Genomic DNA, 14,895 nt, shown 5'->3' with positions numbered 1-14,895 from the left:
CGAAAACTGGTTACTGGGTTCAGGTAAACACTGTTGAGTCGGGTAGAAGAGTCGATTGGATTCGACCCTTCAACTCCGCCGCATGGGTTGGCTTGACTCGCAGCCCTTTCCGCAAACTACGAATCCTCTTTCACGCTTGGGGAAAGCATTTTCAGCAGGGCAGGACACAAACGGGAGCCGGTTTACCACTCTTGGGGTCGCGCCTGGCGCGCTACTAGAGTTGACTGGCTCGTATCGTGTTCATCGTGTTGAACAGATCGCGTTCATCCTGTTTACCGTGTGTATCGTGTTAGAGCCTGACCTTGCTCAGCACGATCCCCTGACTCGACCCGCCGCTGTTGGGTTCATGTAAACGAGGCTACAGTGTATACGGGAACCAAGTGGGGATAAGCGAATTAGGAAAACGTCCACGATTCTGCCACGCTTTCTGGACCCAAAGATGGCGACCGCTTTGACGCCGGTGCAAACTTTTCCTGCTTAACCTGGCGCGAGTCCTAAACAGGTGATAAGCCTAAACAGGTGGTGCTACGCTAGTCTACAGCGCTTGTATAGGATGTGGAGTCGTGTCGGAGGATCAACTCAAAACTCAACTGGTACTCGATACCGAAGATACCATTGCCATGCCTCGTTACTGGTTCCAGCACTTTCTTAATTTTCTCCTGTGACCTACTGTAACTGGTACTGAGTAGATAGCTTGCTGTGGCATGCGTCAGGTATCCGCACCTTTTTCCGTAAAAACCTAACTTCAAAAAAATAATTACGGCGTACATCTATCGGCTTTTTTCTGTTCACACGAAAAAGTCTAGCCACTTTACATAACGCACTGCCTCGTACTTTCGACTGCTGCAATACAAACTTTTAGTTGCGAATGAGCACTTGTTTTGTCTGTTTTCGTCCCTCGCCATATTGCTTGCCCTCTTTGATCATGAGCACCTGCCAACTTGACCAGCTTCTCATAGCTACAAGTACAGTTGTGAGTAATAAGGGGGGGGGGGGGGGAACGAAGTTTGCGCATTCATTCGTTGATTCCCCATAATTATGTGCGGTAGTCACAGAAAAACACAGCATTTTTATTTCCTAATTAGTTTTCCTTTCCAAGTACAATATCCAAAAGTCTCTCTCAAATTTAGTGGGGAAATAACGGTAAAATTCGCAAAACGTTTGTTCCCTCTAATATTGCTCATGACTGTACATATAGGCCTATCTTTAAGCAAGCACGAGAAGAGTGCAGGCAACTGCTAAGCGCTCGTTTATCCTGTGCCACGCTCAAGCTTTAGTTCCCCTCCCTGTGGATCACTATTTAGTTTGACTGGGGCCTGACACGTGGTTATACATTTTTTTTACAGTGAAAGCTGTAAAAAAGTTAGGGGGTTGACCCCACCACCTCCTCATAGGGCGATTGAGGTGTCCACTGACCTAGTTAATCAGTTATGCACCTTTCCTTTCCTCAAAACACCTGAAGAGTTTAGACAGCTAATAATACAACAGTGGGAACTAGACTACTTGGTTCGTGCAAGCATGCCCTGGAGTCCGTGAAGCACGCCGGGAACGCGTTCGAACTGAAGGCCGCAAGCGGAAGAAGGCCGATTATGCACGTGAGAACGGGCCTATGAGACACCCGACCAGGCAGTCGCCTGTGAAACGTCAGAATGGTCCTCGCACTCCAGAGCTCTAGGCCGCTAATGCCAGTCAGCTTTCGCTGATTAAAGCGCTAAGCCGGCAAGCTTCGTTCTAAGAATTCTTTTTGACTGCGGTGTTCCTCTCCAATGGTGAAAGCGCTATGCTTTCCTTGCTATATATTTCGGACTTACATCTCCTCTCGACAATGAGATAAGGTTTAGGTTTCTTGGATTTTAACGTCTCAAAGCGACTCAGGCTATGAGGGACGCAGAAGTAAAGGGCTTTGGTAATTTCGAACACCTGGGGCTCTTTAACGTACAATGACATGGCTCAGGGCACGGGCCTCTAGCATTTCGCCTCGATCGAAGTGCAGCCGCCGCGGCCGGGATCGAATCCACGTCTTTCGGGTCAGCAGCCGAACACCATAACCACGAGCCGCCGTGGCAGCTCTCGAGGACGAGATATACTGCAATGTTTTTTTTTTTTTCGCAGCGTTCAGGAAGCTTGTATGTAGGCCAACGTTCGACGTGTTGATCGTAAGTTAGGACGCCATTGAGACTGCTTGCACTAGCTCCTGTACAAGTTGTACCCGACGAGTGCGTGTTGGGCGGTTTGTCGCAGCGTGCACAAAGCGTGCTATCAATAAACCTGTCTTTTCAGTCTCCACCTCGTCAGCCAGAAATAGTGATGGGAGTCTACTGAAAACCTCCATTAGAGATTCTAATGCTGGGTGCATTTCTTCCGCAGTATGCCGCTTCAACAAAAAAACTGCGCACCTGAAGGCCATGCAATCATCCAGGTTGTCAACTGGACCTATATACTGTTTTTATTATCTAATTGTCCGATGGGGTAATGTGAAGCCACGTGATGGGTAACCATGTGTGCACTAGCTTTTCGCTGAATTCCAGGGTCAGCCTAGTTAAGCCACTGCCAAATTTCTTACCTTCTCTTACTCCTTCCTTTACCCCTTCTCTTAATAAAAATTGGTTTTCGAGGAGAGATAAAATGCGCATGACAAAATGTGCAAGTGCGGTACGCAGGAGCTGACTCATGGAAACAAAAATGAGAGAACAGTTCGTCAAAATGTTTTGTAGTTGGTGAGTGTTCGAGCAAAGAAACCATCCATCGGGTCATTCGCGTAATTTTTTTCTTTTTATATCGCCAAAATATGCAGGATGAATGTTGAAGTACATACTTCATCTTCCTTTATGTACAAATGCTAGACGACTTTCGTGAGACGACGGCTAGACTTCCAGGCTTATCACTTCTAAACGCATGACTTTGACGAGGCACACGAACTTCATCACCCAAAACAATAGTTTCGAAGATGGGCACAAAAAGATTGAGATCAGCTTCTTGATACGAAGCACACAAAGCAGGCGTCGATAAAGCGCTGGTAACGAACCGTGTTACTGCAGGCGTCCAAAATGTTCGAGATAACTAGACTAGCACAAGACACATTTGGTTTCTGATTGTCCCCACCTTATTCGTCCCACATTAGAGTATGCGAGCATCGTATGGGACCCTTTTAGGCAAAATATGATAGATAAAATTGAAAAAATTCAAAGAGCAGCAAGGTTCATCTTGTCAAAATATCGTTCAACCGACTCCGTAACTGAGATGCTCAGGAAACTGAACCTTCCTCCACTTTCCCACCGTAGAAAGATAGCTAGATTAAGATTTGTCTATCTGATTCGCAGTAACTGGTTTAACCTAGATACAAGACAGTACATGAAACAGCGTATCTCTCGAACAGTCAGAAGCAGCCACCAAGAGCAAATCCAGCCCATTTCAGCACGAATAGATGTACATAAGTACTCGTTTTTCCCCAGAACAATAGAGGAATGGAACTCGTTGCCACATGAATTACTAACAGTAGACAGCGTAAATAAATTCTAAACTAGACTATAAAAACTGTTTACTTCGGCTGGGAATACATAGCTACTACGTTATTTATGGTAATTTGTCCAATTAAGATCCTCTATTCCTGGTCGTATTTCACCTGTCTCATCTAGCGGCTGCAGCAAAATCTGATGACACCCTGATGTATTTTGTCTTTTGCTTCTTCTTGCTTTATGCCTTTTCTTGTGTGTGTGTTCCTTTTGGTCTGTTCTTGACTGCGCCACCATTCCTATCTTGTATATCTTGTCTTGCAACCACCCTGTAACGTCCTCCGGCCAACAGTGTCGATAAATAAAATAATAAATAATAGATTGGATACACGCAGAGGGACGACGCACGAATTCTGCGCCGAGTAAAGTTTTCTGCGGCAAGCAAAAAAAAAAAAACACGCTAAAGACACTGCACTTCAAGTGTGAAGTATAGAGAACGTGTGAAGTGGAATCTGAGGGTTCGCGACAGTCAAACGCACTGTTGTCTGACCCAGGACCGAAATTCGTAACGATTCTTTTCGGTGTACATTTGTGCTTCTCATCGTCATACGTGACGTTCGACCACTACGTCAGGACCGACAGCTCCCAACAAAATACAGCCCTTAATATTTGTGAGATTCTGTCCAGAAAACGACTGTGCAATCTGCGACTGCGTCACTGTGCGTCCGCTAACTTTGGCACCATAAACATCACAAAAATTAGCATAAGACTAGTGTGGAATGCGACAGTCTTTAGAGACGCCGATCTATAAGGCGTTCATGAAAGCTGCAGGTGGGAGACTCGTACGTGCGCGTCTATTATGCCTTGGACACCATCACAGTATGCACAATTCATTTCATTATGACGTCATCTCCTTGTCATTTTTCACTCTCCTCCTTTCTTCATTCTTCCCGATACCTTTTTACCATGGCGGGGGAGTAGAAGGCCAGTGGTATTTTCCTGCGCCAGACTTCTCCCTCCTTCCCCACACTAAGCCTTTCTCCTCGCACATAAAGACTAGTCATCACATCCGCTTGCCTGCCAACCCGTAGGGATCGACCTACCCTACACCCTCTCCCAAGAACGTTAACGCCGCTAAAGTCCAAAACAACTACTTCCAGCAGTATTCTCTGGCAAAGCCGAAAAGGCTAAATTCTTTGAACGCTGTTAGGACGTGCTCCGTAGTGCCATCCGGGCTGTAGCGTATACATGCTCTAGATGATCGCATTCTTTAGGCACTTAAAAATTTGTTTTTGTACGTGAAAAATGTGCAGTAAATGGCACATATCTCTGAATAACGCAAAGAAGTCGCCATATCACTATCCCCCCTCCCCCTTTTTTTGCGGTGTGTCGCGGTTGGATGAGGTTTCAGCTCGAGAAGCGTTAACCTGCGGCCTCAGGCTTATCGGGAGAACACCGTGACATCGAGAAGGCGTGCCTGCTGAGGATAGGGACTGCTTGGACTCACATAAGCTGCAGTTGAGAGAGCTGAGCAGTTAGCGGTACACCGCTATCACAACGCCGGCGCGTAGTCTGTTCTAACGAAGTTTTGCAACGCCCCTTGCAATAGCCGTGTACCATGGCAGCGAGTAAGCGTAGCGTAGGCGTGTACTGTACACGTAGCATAGCCACAACACAGGCTACGCCGCCATAAAGCATGTCTCCATCTATGCCATGATAACTCTCCCGTTGGCACCCACGCTTTGAAGACCGCACCAAAGACTTCGCTGGTCCTAAACAAAGTTCCCACTACGCAACCAATTACAACCTTTCAGCCGGCTCCCAGCTCTGGACACTGCTCACAAGGCTTCGTTGTTCACAAAAAATGGTTCCACTATACGATACACGCACGTGCACCAGCGGCGCAGTCCACTTGAAAACAGTTTGCTGCACGGCTTGCAGCTGCATGAAGGTTGGAAAAATAGAAAAAAGAGCACCGAACACGCGAAGCACCCACGAAAGGATGAACGTATCGGCCCGGTCCTGTGTCCTGGATCACATCCTGGCCGCACTTTGAGCGTCGCAACGTGAGTCGCAGTCACTGCTTCCGTGACGCTCGTTCATTCGCTGGGTTCGTGCTTCATGTAGTTCCTAGGCGAAGGAGTGTCCGCGTCCCGCGACTCGACCAGGTCGTCGTGCTCTAGCAGGCTGGCGGCGTAGCTGGGGCTGCAGGCGCCGTCGGTCCGGTCTCCGGGAGGCATGTACAGACAGGCCCGCGCCAGGGCCCCGGCCACTGTCTGCATGGCGCCCGACATGGCATGCATGTGCTGAAGCATCTGGCGCTGGAAGCACACGGTTGACTTCTGAGCGCGTCGCTGGCCCTCGACCAGAGCCGACAGCAGCTGGACAGTTCGCCGCTGCAGGAGCAGGGACTCGTCTTCTGAGGGGGAGCCGCCATTGCCGTTACTGCCGCCGACACTGCCGTTCCTGCTGTCCTGGTATTCTGCGATGCAGTGGATAGCGTCAAAAAAGGCTTTCGATCTCTCGATATGGGCATTTTTAGAGACCTACTAAACCCTTTAAAAGATTGATGACCCAAAGGGACAGTCTACTGACTTTTGTCGACTGCTTTATTTTTTTTTTCTCAACCGAAAGCTTCTTGTCCAAATAAACGCATACATAGCTGTGACACTGATGAACACCGAACAATTTAAAAGCTATTTTTTTTCATATCGTAGTCTCATGCTCTCGAGGCAGAAGGCGTCTGGAAATTTTGACATTTGGAACATGATATATAGTCAGTATCGTAACTGAAAGCAACCCTACGGACACAATGACTGCCGCGCCACCTGTCGTAGCTTACCAGCTAAAAAAAAAAAGCAGATGTAACAATAGGCCATGATCCACGGCGTCCATTATTCCTCCACTGGTGAATCCAGAGAGTAAACGAAATCAAGCTGTTTAATTTTGACTATATCGAACAACCTAAAGGCGCCAAATCTTGCGCTTATAATGTCGTCTTGTGGTTACCTCCCTGTTTAGATAACAAGAAAAGTTTTAACAATAACGGACTACATTTTTTTTTCGCTCAGGAATTCTGTGTGACATTCCTGAATTTTTGGAGGAGCTTCAACTTATTTTGCATCCGAGTATAGGCGACGTGCAGTTGCAATAATGAGCTTGAGATTAACTAAAATTCATAGATTTTGTTAAATCTGCAGCTGAGAGCACCGATGGATTTAAAAATAATAACAATAAATACAACTGGAGATATGTATCCCAGGTGCTAGCAACCACTTCTGCCAGTACCTCCACTCGCAGCATAGCGACAACCGGCCTTTCTAAAAACATTACAAGAGATCATGATTGGTTTGGTTTATGGAGGTTTAACGTCCCAAAGCGACTCAGGCTATGAGGGACGCCGTAGTGAAGGGCTCCGGAAATTTCGGCCACCTGGGGTTCTTTTACGTGCACTGACGTCGCACAGTACACGGGCCTCTAGAATTTCGCCTCCATCGAAATTCGACCGCCGCGGCCGGGATCGAACCCGAGTCTTTCGGGCCGGCAGCCGAGCGCCATAACCACTCAGCTACCGCGGCGGCTAAAGAGATTATGAGAAAGCATGTTAAACCATGCATAAAACTGGGATTTGTTGGAAGATGAAAAAAATAAGGCGTCTAATGCTTCTTCGAGCAAAAAGAAACGGAATTTATTTTTTTCGCCCACTCCCATTCATAAGAGTAGTATATCGATGACAGGCGACAATGCCGGTTTACTTGGAGATCCGCGAAGTTTGAACACAGCACTGCACAGTACAATCGTCGGCTCTGGCCTGCCTTTGCTAATTTAAAATATAAATTCCGGTCAAAACGAGTTGTGCCCTCGCTATTGTCATTATAGGGCAAGCGCTACAAAAAAATGCCCGTATTTTTATGCTCATCTCTCATGCCTTTAAAACCTTAACATGCGTAGCAGAGGATTTAGATTGAAAACTTTGCTGATGACAGTACGATTAACTTAACAGCCAAGATTAACTACGACCAGCCTAACTCAAGCAAATACAACCAACTTTTAACAAATGAACAGACGTCGCTAATTGTTTCATTAGCACTTGGAAGATTTAAAGGGACAGCCTACTGTCAGAGATGAGCATAAAAATATGTAGTGGCATATTCTTGCAGACATTCACCCCCCAATGACAGTAATGAGGGCAGAACTCCCGGTCCTGACAGGGATTGATATTTAAAATTGGTTAAAAATAATCAGACCAGATCCGAAAGGTTCAGTCATGCTGTGTTCGCAGCTCGAAGCTTTGCATGCAGTCAGGACACGTCGTTTAGGGTGGATACAGTACACTTTTTTGTTAGGACAAAGTGCAATGTAGGGCGCTTTTTTTTTCTAGAAGAAACTTCAGACGCTGCAAGGCCGCGCTTCACCAACGCGCACATTTTTTTTTTTATTCCCTTGGCTTGCGGTCACTGCGGGCCTCCGGTCTACGCTCCCCCCCCCCCCCCCCCCCCACCCGCGTGCCTCCCCCCCCCTACCCCCGCAAGCAGTGTCAAAGGCGCAGGAGGAACTGGCTGATTGACCACTGTGACGACCGAAGACACCTGGCTTTGTTAAGCGCGCCAAGAAAGCATGCGAGGCGCACACAACGAGCACGTGGCGTCGCCTGGTCTTAGGCGGCATTCCCACTGCGGCAGAATGCGGACCACCTCGCATTCCGCGATGAGCCCTTTCTTTTTCTTCTTTTTTTGGCATTCTCGATGGCACCGAAGTATCGCGGTTCTCCGCCGTCTGACATTCCTGCGGCGAGCCAGTGGATCAGTGGTCCCGCCAATTAGCTGAAAAACAACTTTTCATCCTTGGAGAGGCGACGTGCGGTGCGGCAGGGAAGGGGAAAGCATCAAGCAAAAAGGACGAGAACTCCCCCCCCCCCCCCCCCCCCCCCGGGAGAGGTTTTCAGAATGTTTTTTTGTATGTGTTTCTTTTTTTTTAGCCAAGCCCTGGGCTCGAAGTTGGGCCCAACCTTCAGGGGCTGTGGCTACCTCCATTGGTTATCGAAGCTTAGGGCGGGCCTCGAATATGACCGCCAAAACTTCTTTGCAAAAGCTTTAAAATGGACCACTTGCGGAAAAGCGAGCGCCGCCTGCCGTGCAAACAGGGAAGCTCCGCTGGCACTTTCGGTTGGAAAGGGGTTCTCGAGCAGGCGTGTGCAAAGGTAGATTTCAGCTGTTCAGGTGCGCTTGTTTTCTTGTTTTAGCGTTGTTTCTTCGCCGGAAGCGTGCGTTTGCTAACGAAAGACGATGATGGAGGAGGAGAACACCCCATTTCCGTTTTTAGAAACGGGGTGGGGCGAAGAGTTTTCGAGTTGTTGCCTGAAAAACGACCATGTGTGGCTGAACCTGCAGTCTACTACCTCACCGGAACGCCGAATGACCAAATGAAAGTGTGCATGAATGTGCGCCTATGTGCGGGCGAGTGTAACAGCATAATGAAATGCACTTTCCTAATGCCCATTTATGTTCGCGCTTCCTCGATAGGGCAAGAGTTTCTGCTAACTTAATGCAGCACCTTTTGCCGCAGGCCACACTTAACTGATCAGTAAACGACCCGTTGCACCATCTCAACCACGGCTCGTGCTGATACGATAGAGCATTGCTTTGCGTTCTAACAGGCCGCTGGAGCGTTGGAATGCGCGGATATAGGCGAGGTTGCGCTCTGACGCGTGCTTCGCTGTTGAGATAGCACAGCTTGACATTGTAGCATTTATGAATGTTCATACTAGTACAAATAATTTGGCTGTCACCGAATACGCACGTGCGTCGATGGCAAAACTCTTCTAGAACGACCGAGCTGTGCGCACTTGGGAGCAAGCGCGAAATGTAGCAGGAACAGTCGTTTCGAAACGTGCTCGATGCGCGAATTGCTGGCTCCATTAACGGCTTCGTCTTTTGCGCGTTGTATCTCGTAGCGGCTTTTATTACGTCCAAGTATCGCTGTTGCAAAACGCGTGGTCAGTTCAGTTAGAAACGCGTTGAATTTACATGACAGTTACGTGGCAGTTACAGCTCACATCTGTCGCCGCACTACAGCGCTGGAATGCACGGCCAGCTCATGTTTTCCAACCAAAACCAAATCGCCTACAGAGGGCGCTAGCTGCGCTTTCACCGCGCATGCGCAGAAACTTTTCCGCAAATGGTCAATTGCATGTATAATCTTTGGAGGGCAGTCTTGTCTAGTTGAGCTAGAGGCTCCGTGCAGTGGCACGTAATTATACAGACCTAGACTCTAACCTCGGGCCGATGAGTAAGGTCTTGTCGAGTTTCTCTGTGTGAGATATGTTCCTTTAAGTTACAGTTTGACTGTCTGTGTGACTCAACTAGTAACGCAGTTTGCCCTTGTACATCCTGTAAATATATTTTCTCTTTGTCTTCATCATCTGGCATCAATCATCGTCTGCTCCTTCAACACCATCGAATTCACGTTTGGAGAGGTCCTGTGCCCCTCCGAAGAAACGCAAAGAACCATCTTTGAATTTACTGACGCCTTAACTTTTCCTTCTTAAGTAGTAGCCCTTTCTTACACGGTTTGACCCTGCTTTTTCATCACCTCTGAGAATGTTTTGGAAAAGCAGATCTGCCACTTTTATGACAGCGGCACTGCTACCGGCGAAAAACGGTTGCTGGTAACTGTGTGACGGTTATCACATATCATCACTTTTATTTTACTCACACTTCTTTAAAACCAGCTTAGTGCCTTAAAGTATAGTTGTTATAAAACCTCTACATCTCAATTATTGTCACGTGCACTACTGCAACTGGCGGCATGCATTCGTCGCGTTTGTATTGTCAGGGCATGGAGACGCCGACTACCACAAAAAAAGCGACAAAACCATAATAAAATCTCTGTTATCTCTGTTTCAATTGTTTTGCCCTGTTTCTCAGGCTCAAAGCCTGGTATACGCTTATTTAGGCAAAGAGCTTTCGATTGCATCAACGAAAGTATGGTCGATAAAGGCCAGTAGATCGAATATCCTTTTAAGATTCTGCATTGCAAGCGAACAAAAACTATTCGACTGACAGTGAAGATTGGATTTAGACTTTCTAGAGCGTCGGACATAACCAAAATTTGTAGGTCACGTTACTTATTCTATTGATAGAAAAACAAAGAGAGTGGGAAGACAGGATTTAATTTCATAGCGCTTCTGTCTGCAGTCCTGTAAAATCACTCTATTTCGATCTCCCGGCATTACTGCGCCACAAAGCTGTTGCTTATTCACTACAATTTAACGCCTTAAGTCCGATACATATTCGACATCAAAAAATTGTGAGCTCACCTGCTTCATTCTCCGAAGTCGTCTGAGAATAATCGTCAGCCTTCATGCTGTCGACTGCAAAAGAAGTATCTATAATCAGTGCAAGCTCTAAAACCCAGTTCTGTCAAGCCATGCAACAGCTAAAGCGGGTGTTTATTCTTTTTAGCACCTGCTTATGTAAGCGGTGCGTGGGTTAATACAGGACTCTGGCGCTCTCTGCTGACACTGAAATCAACGCGACGCTCTCAAAGTTAACCGGTAAAAGGTAGCCACCGTTGTCACTCCTTCGTTCCGGAAGGTGACTGCATGGACGCCAGTCAGGCAGTTTTTTTTTTTATGGCTTATGGTTTATGGGGGTCTAACGTCCCAAAGCAACTCAGGCTATGAGGGCCGCCATAGTGAAGGGCTCCGAATGATTTCGACCACCTGGGGTCCTTTAACATGTACTGACAACGCACAGTACACGGGCCTCTAGAATTTCGCCTCCATCGAAATGCGACCGCCGCGGTCGGGATCGAACCCGCGTCTTTCGGGTCAGCAGCCGAGCGCCATAACCACTGAGCCACCGCAGTTGTTTTCGTCGTTAAAGCTAACGATAATGGCAGCGTTGACACGTCTCGCCGAACATTCCGGTGGCATAACGTTCTCTAGCCTTGAAAGTTGTAAGCAGCCTGAAATGGCAGTTCGTGGAAACCTCGAAGCGAGCTTCTCTGCAAGGCTTGTTTTTAAACCGAATTCTCGCTCTCAGACGCCACTCTCGCGTTCTTCATAGAAAGGAGAAAATGTGGGCGCCCTTTGCTGAGTAAACACAGAACGGCCGCCACTTTAAAAAAAAATGTCTACGGGATCCTTAGTGCGTGCCCGGAGTTTACGCAGAATGAGAGGGCAACTGCTTGAGTTGTGCTAATTTTCCGCTTGAGCTGTGCTTCCGCATGAAACAGAATTCTCAAACGTCCGGAAAAGACAGACATTTCTCAGTGAAATGCGACAGCACTGTAGAAGGTGAACATAAATCCTGCAAACCGGGGTCACGAATCCTGAGAATTGTTCGCGCGCTGGAATGGTGTTTGATTGAAAGGCGTGTTTGCTGTCGTATGTCGGGACTGCTCATTTCACGGCCGTGAGCTGGTCGGGAAGCGTCTTGGCTAATCCATCTGGTTTAGCATTTACCTCCCATAACTTTGTTATTCGTTTAGTGGATGCCCGTGCGGAATAGGCTGTAATGGTGGCTCCGCAGGTTGCATTGGGGTCGCACGTTCCCGCCCGGTTTTTAATTAATGGCTTATTCCTTGGAATATGTGGTGCAAAAAAAATTATCCATAGATGCTCCTTGGCTTAATGTGTGTCCGCGCTATCACCCCCAACACACACACTTTTTTTTTGTTACGTTGAGTGGAAGTTGTCGGAAAAAGTAATCTGGGGTACTTTTGCCTCTGAATACCTTTTCCGACCACTTCCACTCAAAGAGACAAAAAAAGTGTGTTTGTTGGGGAGGAGGGGGGGGGGGGGGGGACAGCGCAGATACACTTTAAGCCAATAAGCATCCATGCATAAATTTTTGCACCACATGTTCCGAGTAATAAGCCATTAATTAGAAACAGAGCGGGAGCGTGCGTCCTCAATGCAACCTGCGGAGCCACCATTACAGCCTATTCTGCACGGGCATCCACTAAACGAATAACAAAGTTATGGGAGGTAAATGCTAAACCAGATGGATTAGCCAAGACGCTTTCCGACCAGCTCACTGCCGTGAAATCAGCAGTCCCGACATACGACAGCCAACACACCTTTCAATCAAACGCCATTCCAGCGCGCGAACAGTTCTCAGGATTCGTGACCCCGATTTGCAGGATTTATGTGCATCTTCTACAGTGCTGTCGCATTTCACTGAGAAATGCCTGTCTTTTCCGGATATGTGGGAATAATGTTTCGTGCGGACGCACATCTCAAGCGGTGTCAGGCTGGGCTGTCGGAGCACGATTTGTCCTGACAGGTGGCTAGCGGAGCTGCACTGACAGAGCCCCGCAACGCACCACCTAGACTGCGGTAGGGTGCAGATTCCTAGGTAGTAAACGCGTTGGTCTTGTTGACTCAGCGAATCGCGTGTTTAGTGGCAGTGGAACAGAGGCCTCCATAAGGCCTCTATTCATCCACGTGACGAACACGTAACCAAACACCGCGAACGCTCACCCATCTCGTCATCGCAGGCGCCCAGATGGTGGTGGTGATGATGGCTGTGGTCGTTGGGCGACGGCGTTCCTCCGTTGGCGCCCACCAGGTCGGCGCCACCGTCGTGGGCCACGACCAGCGCATCCCCGTTGCTCTCGGCCTTGGTGGCCATGATGGCGGCAACCCTGTCGTAATACTCGCAACGGCGCGATTCGCGGAACTCGCGCCGCAGCCGCTTGAGCCGCTCGCGCACCTGCATGGGCGAACGGCAGTAGCCCTTGGCCATCAGCACCTGCGAGATGCGCTGGTGGACCTTGTAGTTGCGCGCCGTGCCGTCAAGGTTCTGCCGTCGCGTCTCCTGCTCCCACAGGTCAAGCAGCAGCGTCGTCTCCTGACGCGTCCAGATGCTCGCCCTGATGGAACAGTCCATGGTGGTCTCGGCTACTAGACGTAACGGTGCCCTGGGCAGGCCCTGCTTGGCAGCGGGCCCGGAGATAATTGGCTCGCGGGCTCAACCGCCGCCTTCCAGCTTGTCTCGTCAAGCCTGCTGCGAGCGATAGAACGCGTGCGGGGGTGGACAGCTGAGATGCGTGTCTGATGTCGCGAACAAGGTTTGCACAATTCAAAAGAAACTCGCGTGACCGTGGTCGAAAGTGTGGGTAACCCGAGGAGGTGAGCTAGGCGCCCGCAAAATGCGTGCCACTGTGGCGTTACCGGATGGGTGTGAAAACACCATCTGTCATTCCAGGAACGGAACTCTGGTAGGTGCGTCTCTACGAGCGCGGGATTGTTTGCCATATGTCAAGTTTGCTATCGCCTTACAGACAACGCACTTATGGGTTAAACGACAGTATGACCCGAGGGGGAATGATGACGGCCGACATGGGTGTTCCGCGTCAAGTGTGCACGTGGTTTATGCAGCCAAGCATTGGTTGGCCTTGAACGTCTAGTCCGTGTTCATGCTATGTCGCTCGTCGACATGACTTAACAAGAAGTGTGAGGAAACTGGGTTTCCAAGTAAGCGTTTCTGACGTAAGCACTTGAAATTCGGAATACTCTCGGGAAAAGACGGAGATGAAACGATGCTTTGCCTGTTAATAGTCACATCTGCCGCCGTCATCGCCGATTAGCAGTTAGGTTGCAGTATGCGCAGGCAATTCTTTATCGCCTGTCCGTTAGTGCAGCGATAACACCAAGGTCGCAACGATCAACTGAGAAAGTTGTACTCTCTCAGCAGCTGACGTCAACATTCCCTTTTTTTCTTGCGTAGCGGCTGTACTGCCATTTAAGCTGCGAATGCTGCCAAACTCCAGCAGTTCGTATAATTGCATGCAGCAGAGCAAAACAACTTACCAAGTGCTGCAACCACGTGCGCTGACTGCTTCAAATTCACACAGAGCTCGGTCAGTGAGCACTTTTCGTCTATTGGGCGCCGCAAAGAGCAGCGGCTTGCAATGTCGGGCAGCGCTCCGTTTCGTGGACGTCGCTAACGCTGAATGCCACTGCCGGCAGCTGGCTGCAGAGAACGCGGCGGGTGCGCGTTGTCTGGGGCCTGCAGCAGGCCCCGGCTTTTCGGAAACAGCGTCGCCCCGCGTCCGGGCGGGCGTTCATTGGCGGACGGGCACCCTCCAACGGCCGACGCCCGGGGGGGAGCCGGGCCGAGGCTGACAGGGGGGGGGGGGGGGGTTCCCCTCCAGCCAAAAGGGGGGGGGGGGGGGTTAGATATCGCCCCTCTTCCTGCGCGCGCGGGGCCGGCACCGCGATGTTGGGGTGGAGTGAAAGGGGGGGGGGGGTGCAGTGGATGCCCCCCTCCCATTCTTTCACCCCCCCTCCCCCCCCACTGAGCCCCGACTTCGCCGCCGCGCCCCCGCTTTTCCTCGCCAACGGCGGCGGACGGTGATTCAGGACCGGCGGTGCGGGCGCGTGCGAGAAGCCGGCGGCACGCAGCAGATCCCAGTGGGTCGCTTGTCCTATCTG

General features: G+C 49.4%; 1 protein-coding gene across 2 annotated transcripts; it reads right to left on the bottom strand.

Annotated features, from left to right (window-relative positions):
- Nucleotides 1–2,751: 2,751 nt before the first annotated feature.
- LOC144128537 (uncharacterized) lies at nucleotides 2,752–14,578 on the bottom strand. Of its 2 annotated transcripts, XR_013313800.1 has the most exons (5): nucleotides 14,272–14,578; nucleotides 12,940–13,465; nucleotides 10,771–10,824; nucleotides 3,781–5,934; nucleotides 2,776–3,323 (listed from the first exon to the last, which is right to left on the bottom strand). XR_013313800.1 is itself a non-coding variant. In XM_077661989.1 (4 exons), exons 2-4 carry the CDS (start codon nucleotides 13,346–13,348, stop codon nucleotides 5,552–5,554), a joined length of 846 nt encoding a protein of 281 aa, XP_077518115.1. In that variant the 5' UTR covers nucleotides 13,349–13,465; nucleotides 14,272–14,530; the 3' UTR covers nucleotides 2,752–5,551. The 2 variants fall into 2 exon arrangements, 1 of the variants encoding a protein (XP_077518115.1); XM_077661989.1 differs by having other exon boundaries at nucleotides 2,752–5,934; nucleotides 14,272–14,530.
- Nucleotides 14,579–14,895: the final 317 nt, after the last annotated feature.

This window comes from Amblyomma americanum, chromosome 4 (genome assembly GCF_052857255.1).
Source record: "Amblyomma americanum isolate KBUSLIRL-KWMA chromosome 4, ASM5285725v1, whole genome shotgun sequence".
In the NCBI taxonomy this organism is placed as follows: Eukaryota; Metazoa; Arthropoda; class Arachnida; order Ixodida; family Ixodidae; genus Amblyomma; species Amblyomma americanum.
Note: the sequence above shows the minus strand (reverse complement) of the source record. Positions and strands in the feature narration are given on the sequence as shown.

Coding starts and splice junctions, on each gene's coding strand:
- LOC144128537 (XM_077661989.1), bottom strand. CDS start 13,348: ATGGACTGTTCCATCAGGGCGAGCATCTGGACGCGTCAGGAGACGACG. Junction 10,825..12,939: donor CGCCTGCGATGACGAGATGG/GTGAGCGTTCGC, acceptor CTTCTTTTGCAG/TCGACAGCATGAAGGCTGAC. Junction 5,935..10,770: donor GACTTCGGAGAATGAAGCAG/GTGAGCTCACAA, acceptor ACTGCATCGCAG/AATACCAGGACAGCAGGAAC.